Source organism: Pinus tabuliformis, chromosome 6, assembly GCF_031772625.1.
Source record: "Pinus tabuliformis cultivar Carrire ecotype Pingquan chromosome 6, CPIR1, whole genome shotgun sequence".
Classification (NCBI taxonomy): domain Eukaryota; kingdom Viridiplantae; phylum Streptophyta; class Pinopsida; order Pinales; family Pinaceae; genus Pinus; species Pinus tabuliformis.
Genome location: NC_142292.1, coordinates 1,612,577,462 through 1,612,586,727, shown reverse-complemented (window position 1 = coordinate 1,612,586,727; position 9,266 = coordinate 1,612,577,462). Strand labels below are relative to the sequence as shown.

The following is a 9,266-nucleotide window of genomic DNA, read 5'->3' as shown; positions in this document are numbered from 1 at the left end:
CTTAACTATTTCCTATGTGTCGGAATATCCTAACACTTAGTTAACAAAAGTTAGAATTCCTATTGTGAATATTTGAATTTATCACCTCAAATAACATGGGAAAATACCATGGGACACCCAATACAAGGATATTAAAAGCTACCCTAGAAAGTTTATCTTAATTACTCTATCACTAAGTTTCGATTAGGCTAACATTATTCCATTAAACTTCATTTGAAAATAATATATATCCCCTTAAGGCTTTCGCTTTTCTCAAAACATTAGTTTAGTCTTTAGTAAATATTTTAAATCATTTCACATATGGAAAAGTGAATGCTAAGTTGGAAAATGTTTTTTTTTTTTTTAAAGTAAAACACATTTTATAAATAAAGCTATAATTTTTGTTGAAATTATTATATCTAATCATGTTAACCTAATCCTACTTAGTTAGTTGAACAATTGTATGTCAGTTAATTAATAATCAATTTAAATATTTATTTATTTTTTGTTTTCCTCAAAGTTCTTATAATTTACATGTTGTAGCATAGTAATACCATGCCATAGCCAAAGCTTCCCTCCCAAAATCATGCAACATCCAAAACAATTCTTTCTCCATTGTTCCCATAATTTATTTCCCATGTTGTTGATCACCTTCCATTATTGAATAAAAAATATTTGATTCCCATAGTTACTAGGACAAATCTAAAATTGGTAACTTACATACCCTTCCCATAGCATATACAATTTTGTTACTAGCTTCAAATAGAATATTCCTATAGCATGTTTGTTAGTGGTTTCTTGTAGTAACAGTTTATTTTTCCTATATTCTGCAACTTGAAACAAAAATTGTTTTCAGATGATGGGTATTTCCCGAGCGCAAGCATTCTACTGCATCATATGCCCTTTGTCATAAAAAACATGAGCTAAGAGCTCATGTGTGTTGATTATTTCTTGTAAATTCAAAATTAGGTCTATGTCTAAAAAGTTATCTTAAAAGCACTAAAATGCGACAACACTATGCACAACACAAAATTAGGAATTGATGTCAACACCACATGACCATCAATCTTCCCTTGAACAAGACACATTTGACTTCTTGATGAAATACTTACCACAACCGTTTCAATCCACTTTACTTGAATACCTAGAAGGTCCTTTTCCACCTATACACATAAAGATCTTGCTGCTCATAAGGTCCTCTAAAACTTCAGATGCTCTTGCACATCATCTAATCAAAATCTTACTTCTATCAATCATATTGCTCCTCTAATTTCAATAAACTTATTCCTTCATAGGTATGCCCTCTAACAAAACCTCAACCACTCTAAGGATGACTATTCTTAGGGCCTCCAACAAACAACCCTCTCACCACTGATTTTCCACATCAATTATTATAGTTACGGTGCACATGGACACCAATCACAACATAGATTTGTGACACCAAATCAAGGTTGTTAGGTTATTTTCTAGCATCCCTCACATAAATCACTTACCTTTTGAAATCATTGACCTGAGGGATTTTCAAATTTCCTTCTTGCAATGACTTATGCCAGCAATTATTACTCCACATAAGGTCTTCATGCAACTCAACCTCTCACATTTCCTTGCTACATCCAAGTGGGTGTACATAACTTCTATATCAAGGTCTACAATGTACAATAACTATACCCTACAATTTATTGTCAATGCAGGCCTAAACAACGTTTTTCAAGCACCCCTTACTGGGTAGACTCCAAACCATCACCTTCAACACTTTTCTTCCATGAATACAAGTCCACAGACCATTATTTTAGAACTCACTTTTCTTATAAGAATTGACACTCATAATTTACAATATTAGAGGTCATATTAGGCCTTCCTTAAGGTCATGAACTCCCTATAAATTCCCTTTGTTAACATAAAACCCTCGCAACCTCACATAGTAGGACATACAAGGCCTATTAGGGCCTCGTTTTAGGACTTCTCCCTCACCCTATATTTGTTGAATAGAATAATTAAACTTTAACCCTATTTTCTCCTAACCCAACCCTAAGGAATTCAAACAATAACACAAACTTTCCTCAGAGTTGATCTGTACTTGCTATGTTATCTCAACCTTGTTGAGTCACTAGATAAACAAAAAATATGCTCCTCTTCAAGATCAGAATCTCCTAGATCGAGCTGCGAGGCGAATGTGATCTGCGGTTAGGAGAACAAACCCTAACGGAGCCGTCGACTCTGTACAGCAGGCGCATCAAGCAAGCAAGCACAGTGCTGCAGCGTGACAGAGATGCAGGATCCTAGCCAGGGCAATGGATCAGCCCCAGGGGGGGGCGTCAGAGCCCTCCCCCACACGTCGCCCATCTGAATCGACAATCATCTTTGGCTCAGTGAGTCAGGAAATTTTGGACAGAGGGAAACAGCAGTACACGGAGGACAATGAGAAGGATCACCAGACAAATGAGGATAGTCACGAGCCAGCAGGAAATGATATTCCGGATCAAAGGAAAAAAGTTTTCTCTTCTACATGTCGACCTGCCACCAAGGAAAGGCCGAGAATCGAGTTGCCAGGAGATATAATATATGAAAGAATAGAGTATATGACCGAGCATGCCCTCATAGGGAAATTCATTGGCTTCTGGCCGACCGAACGGGCCTTATATGGGTGGATAGCGGCGAAGTGGAAACCCAAAGGGGACGTTACCCTTCAGTTGGGGCCAAAGGGTTTCTTCACTGCTATCTTTGTATGCCTAGAGGAGAAATACAGAATCTTGGAAGGAGGGCCTTACTTCTTCAATGCAGCAGGACTCTATCTCAGGGATTGGATCCCCAGATTCAACCCAGACAAAGAAGATCTAACTCGCGCCCCGGTCTGGATCCGACTCTATTCCCTTCTAGATGAATACTGGGACGAAAGAATACTCAAAGGCATTGGAGATAGAGTGGGAGAATACATCAGAACAGCTGAAGAAACAAAAATGCGTAAGTACATATCCTATACACGAATTTGTGTTTTCATTCGCTTGAATGAAGCTCTACCAGAATCAATCACTCTCTCCCATAGAGATGAAGAATGGTCCCAGCCGCTGGATTATGAGCATGTTCCCTTTAGACGTAGAAGATGCCATGCTTTAGGACATCTCTTCAGGGACTGCCCTCTCAATGTCAATGACTATACCCATGCACCCTCTGAAAATCAATCTCAGGATGGTTTCACCAAAGTCACACACAGAAAACGCATGCATAAGAAGCCTCAAAATGGTCCTAAACCTAAGCCCAACAAGCCCTTCAATGCCGCATCCAAGAATAGCTTTGACATACTCACCCAGACCTCTGAGGACCAACCCCTCACCTCGGATCCCTTCCCCTCGCGCCCATCTTCATCATCCCATCCTCCTCCCACCGATCCACCCACCAAATCCTCTGCCCCTACCGCTCCCTCAACCGTCCTCAGCACTAACCCTGAGCAGCCAAACAAGAATATGGAAGTCGATGGAAAGGAGGATGTCTACCAAGACTCAGAACACCACAAGGATGAAGATGAACCAGTGCAGCAAATGGATGAAGGAACGGAAGGTGTAGATCTCAACGGTCTAGATATTCAGGAGCTAGAAACAGCATGCAGGAAAAGGGCTTACGAATCCATCTCAGAGCTACAACTCGATAAGCTCGAAATGGTTATCTCCAAGGCCTTTCAGCAACACCAACTTGGGATACAACCAGGCAGTCACTGGGACAGCCACCTAAGGCCAAAAGACTTCAAGAAAAGAGGACGGAAGACATATCTTCAGCGAACCATCGAAGTTGGAAAAATCCTGGTTGATTCAGGTAGATATGCAAAGCTAACGAAGTACTACAGTCCCTCCACAAGTAGTTAATAAATGAAGCTCACATCATGGAATCTAAGAGGGCTTAATAGCCCCGGAAAACTACGAATGCTGAAGAATATGATAAAAATGGAAAAGCCTCAGATGTGCTTTCTCCAAGAAACAAAATGCAACAGTTCCACCCTAGAAGAGATACTCTCGAAGGCTTGGCCAGGATGTAGATCTGTATCTGTTGATGCTATGGGGGCCTGAGGGGGGCTAGCTATAGTCTGGAATTCCCAAGCGGTTGCTCTCAAAGACTTTCATGCCTCTCATCATTTCATTCAAGCAGCCTTCCACATCCTGGGTACCAACATTCATGCCAACCTAACCAACGTCTACTTTCCGCAAGATACAGGCAGCAAAATATCAAAGCCCTCAGCAACAACAGAAGCCACCCATTATGGATAATGGCAGGGGATTTCAATATGATTACTAAAAGTGAGGAAAAGCTTGGCGAAAGACACAGATTGGAGCCAGACGCATCACGCTTCAAAGACTTCATCCAAGCAACTTCCCTCATCGACATGCCATTCTGCAATCGAACCTTCACTTGGAGCAATCGCAGAGCTGGTAACTCCCGTATTGCCTCCAAACTGGACCGATTTCTTATTTCTGACAACTCGGTGCACCTCGGCGGCGACTTCTCGGCGAAAATTCTTGCCCACTCGGGATCGGATCATTGGCCTATAGCTCTGCAATGGAGAAGACCCGAAGATCAGACAAAGAGACCATTCCGATTCGAAAGTTTTTGGCTATCTCATCCTGCATTCAAGGACTTCGTCAAAACGACCTGGGCCTCATTTGTCCCACCGGAAGGCGCTCGGATGTATCAATTTCAACAGAAGTTGAGATTCCTTAAAAATCAACTCAAAAGGTGGAACCGGGAAATCTTTGGAAATATCTTCAAGGCGCAACAAGAGCTGCAACAAGAACTGAAGAATCTCCAACAAAAAATAATTACAGAGGGACACTCGGAGACCACCCTGGAACAAGAACGACTCATCAACAGTCAAATGGAAACTAGGAGGAAATAGGAGGAAATTTACTGGAGACAAAAATCAAGGGTCAGGTGGCTGAAAGAAGGGGAGCGCAACACAAAGTTTTTCCATAGAACTACGGTGTAGAGAAGAACACACAACTCCATCCCCTTCATCCAAAAACTGAGAGGGGAAAGAGTAGAATCGCATGAAGAAATTGAAGAAGCACTCCTTAATCATTTCCAGCTTGTCCATAAGGAGCCAGCAAATGATAGGCAACCGGCAATTGAAAAAATAATCAGCAATGTGCCTAAACTCATAACGGAGGATCACAACCAACTTCTCATGAGTCCCATTCTTCCCCAGGAGGTTGACGAAGCAATGAAGCAGCTCAAAGAGGGTAAAGCCCCAGGCCCGGACGGATTTACCTCCACTTTCTTCCATGCTTTCTGGGACCTGATCAAACAAGAGGTGTGGCAAATTGTTGAGGAATCCAGAACCACAAGATGGCTCCTCCCCTCCCTCAACTCCACTTTCATCGCCCTCATCCCCAAAGAGGAGAACTCCATTACCCCTGACAAGTTCAGACCCATTGCCCTATGCAATGTCATTTACAAAGTCATAACCAAAGTCATCGCCAACAGATTGAAGCCCCTCCTTCCTATGCTAATCTCGCCGGAACAGTCAGGGTACGTCGAAGGACGGCAAATAATGGATGGCATCCTCCTCACGCATGAGATCATCCATTCCCTCAAGCACTCAAAGCAGGCAGGTATGATTCTCAAATTGGATCTCTCAAAAGCCTTTGATAAGCTAAGTTGGTCTTACATTCAGCAGATGTTAAAAGCCTTTGGATTTGACACTTTGTGGATCCGTTGGATCATGAAACTCATAACCTCCTCGCACTTTTCCATCCTGATTAATGGTATCCCTTCCCGCCCCTTCAAGCCTTCGCGCGGTATAAGGCAAGGGGATCCCTTATCCCCCTTCCTCTTTGTGCTGATGGCGGAGGGTCTTGGTAGACACATAAAGCATGCTCTCCACTCGCGTCAGCTCAAGGGCATCTCGATCCACCAAACCCTTGCTTCTTCTCATCAACAATTTGTTGATGACACTATGCTCTATGGTTATCCCTCTGCCCAGGAAGCAGATCAATTCAAATCCCTCCTCAACGATTTCGCTGAGGCTTCTGGAACCCAAGTCAATGCTTCCAAATCGCAGATTTTTTTCTTTCACACCCCGCCCCAGGTCAAATCTGCCATTACTCGCATTCTGGGCATCCCTGCAGCAACGCTGCCCTCCAAGTATCTTGGCACTCCCCTCACTGCCTCTGCCTTAAAACAGCCAGCTTGGAACATCCTTCTTGAAAAGCTTGAATCCCGCCTCAACCTCTGGACCTACAGATCTCTCAACCTAGCCAGCAGGGTAGTGCTTATTAAATCCGTCCTTCAATCCATGCCACTCTATCTTTTTTCAGTTCTTGCAGCTCCTAAGTGGGTCATCAAAAGAATCAGAAACCTTCAGCGCGCTTTTCTCTGGGGCAGCTCAGTCACAAACTGCAAATGGGCTCTGGTTAAATGGTCCACTGCTTGCCTGCCCAAAGGCAATGGTGGCATTGGCCTTCGGGATCCAGAACTCAGTAATGCTATCATGAATGCCAAGATCTGGTGGCAATGGATGACGAACCTGGAAAAGCCTTGGGTCAAAATCTGGACGGCCAAGTATGCCAACCACAGGCCTCCATAAGAACTCATCAGGTTCACGCCCACGGAGAAAGGGTCCTCAATTTGGAATGCTGCCAAGCAGCACTATCAATTAATCCAACAGCATAGCTTTTGGGAGATTAGGAATGGTAAATTCGCAAGATTTTGGTCTGATGCCTGGAATCAAATGCCCAGGCTAACCAGAACCCTCACACCAACTCTAATACCAACAAGACAGGAGCAGCTACGGGAAAAAATTCATCTCTTCTGGACACAGGAAGGGGAGCAGGGATACATGAACTGGAAACAAGGTAATCAAATTCTCACTTATGCCAACAACAGAGAAGTGGAGGACCTTGAGGAAGTATTAAGGAAACGAAGAATTCGATATCATGAGGGCCTTGACATTCTCAGATGGGGGTATAAACCCAAAGGAACCTACACCGCAGCCGAAGCCTACAAGCTGATTAGTAAGCCTCCTCCTACTACAGATCCTCTATGGAGCAATCTATGGAATATAGGAGCTTGGCCCAAAATCTCCCACTTCCTCTGGCTAGTAGGGCACAGGAAAATCCTCACTTGGGACAAACTCAGAAGAAGAGGCTTTCAAGGCCCTTCCCTATGCCATAACTGCTTTCAACATGAAGAAAACCTCCAGCACCTTCTAGCTTCCTGCCCTCTAGCCAACCAGATATGGGAAAAAATAAGTTTTAGATGTTAAAAACGATGCAATGTAGATGACGACATCATCAGCACTCTCAGGCTGTGGCCAAAAAGTCCCTACAACTGTGAGCTCCTCAACCACTTATGGAGAATTATCCCAGGTATATCCCTTTGGAACATCTGGAAGGAAAGGAATAAGCGCATCTTCAAAAGCGCAAGCTCCCGCTTTGAGGAAATCTGGCACAGAATTCAGGAAAATCTTCAGGAAACCATAATGCTCAGATGTTGGTCGAAGGAAGATTACCCCTCTGCTGACAATGAACGAAACATCTTCAACAATTGGCAGTTACAATTGCCACAAGCAGACAACAGGCAGCAATCTTCCAGAAGCACCAGAGTAGCAGATAGCTGCTGGAAACCCCCCCCCAACAACTCCTTCAAACTCAACTTTGATGGAGCGTCTAAAAGAAATCCGGGGCAGGCGAGATTTGGAGGAATTTTAAGGAACCATACAGGCACTACCTTGAAAGTCTACTTTGGAAATATGGGGTGGGACACTAACAATTCGGCTGAGCTAGAGGGCCTATGGCAAGGTCTCCTACTAGAGGATCAGCTTAATCTCCAGCTCCTGATCGTGGAAGGGGATTCCCAATTGCTCATCAACATTGCTACACACCTACAGAATGGATCCCAAGCCAGGAAAATCGCCCCAAGTTGGAGACTAGAAGCCAGGCTACAGATCATGGAGCAATTTCTCAGAAATAACAAAGCCATTTCTTTCAATCACACACGGAGAGAAGGCAACAAGATTACAGATCTATTAGCCAATGTTGGGGTTGAAAACAACCAGGTCATCTGCTCAGGATCCTTGGCCATCATTCAAAACCAACAACAAGCACAAGAACTCAACTGCCTCATCCAAAAAGATGCACGCCACCCGGATGCGGGTGAAAGTACAGATAGCATGGCAAGGCCACATGGCCAGCGAGAGCTACCACGAGCCAGCCCGTGGAGGGACGAGGCACATCACGCCGGGGGAATAAATGAGGGAGCTCCTGCTCCAGTTCGTAATGGAATTAATGTTGGCAGACGGTGAGAGAAGAGCGCATTCATGGCGCTCAGTTTCCAAGAGAGAGCCATGGATATTAAGGCTGGAGCAAGGCTGTTGCTGCGACATTCTTGGCAAGACCAGTTCTAGGTGCAGACGTGTCGGAACATTCTCTGCCCTCTGGAGACTCTGGAGATTGGGAATTGGATCAGTGAAGCGGACATTCTGGTCAGTTCCTTCGTTCATATGGCTAGAACAAGAGAAAGACAACCATGTCGAAGAGGGCCTGGTCGTGGGGCACCTTCTCGCCCTCCCACAGCGGCATAAGTGCATCACCACTGTTGTTGTTGCTACTGTTTTCACAGAGTCGGAATTCCCCACCTGCAAGTATCTCAGTTCATGGACACCTCCGACCTGAATGAGGGACCACCAGGGCCGCCTACGCTTTCGGCATTTGGCACAGCAGTATTTAAGTTGGGAAATCTTAATGCCCATATTTCAGTCCTCTTTGCCAGAGACACAGAGGAGGACCATGATGGAGAAAGCAGCAGAGAATTACCCTCTGCGAATCAGTTGGACAAGGTCGAGGAACAAGCAATCGATGCAAAAGGGAAGGCGCCCATCCAAACTCAGACGCAGGAGGCATCGTCGTCCAGAGCGGGAGCGGAAGAGGTCCAGGCAGACCCCCTGGAGGGCTTTGGGTACCCGGCCGTGGAGATGGAGCCGGAAGAATTGGAACCAGAAGAATAGTGCCACCATCCACCCTCCTTTCAGGTCCTGTTTTGTGGTCTTCTGTCTTGGTCGCTTGGTCCTGTTTTTCGGTCCTCTGTCTTGGTCGCTCATTATGAATGGGTCTGGTAATCTTTATACAGGTCTTGCTCTGTTTCCAATTATGTCACTTAGTTTATTATGGAAGTCTGCTAATATCCAGGGTCGCCCCTGCGTGGGTAGTGTTTTTGAGTCTCAGCCCCTGCGTGGGCAATGTCAAAGTTAAACAATGACTTTTTGATAAGGTTTTGGGGCATCCAACGCACAATGTAAGAAACTG

General features: G+C 44.5%; 2 protein-coding genes across 2 annotated transcripts; both read left to right on the top strand.

Annotated features, from left to right (window-relative positions):
* Positions 1-4,234: 4,234 nt before the first annotated feature.
* Positions 4,235-4,861, top strand: LOC149265048 (uncharacterized). The gene has a single exon (XM_089401626.1). The coding sequence runs from the start codon at positions 4,235-4,237 to the stop codon at positions 4,859-4,861; it is 627 nt and encodes a 208-aa protein (XP_089257752.1).
* Positions 4,862-5,185: 324 nt separating this feature from the next.
* Positions 5,186-8,968, top strand: LOC149265047 (uncharacterized). Its single transcript, XM_089401621.1, has 6 exons — positions 5,186-5,572; positions 5,642-6,525; positions 6,703-6,977; positions 7,245-8,262; positions 8,375-8,539; positions 8,584-8,968. The coding sequence occupies exons 1-6, from the start codon at positions 5,186-5,188 to the stop codon at positions 8,966-8,968; spliced, it is 3,114 nt and encodes a 1,037-aa protein (XP_089257747.1).
* The last annotated feature ends 298 nt before the right edge of the window (positions 8,969-9,266 follow it).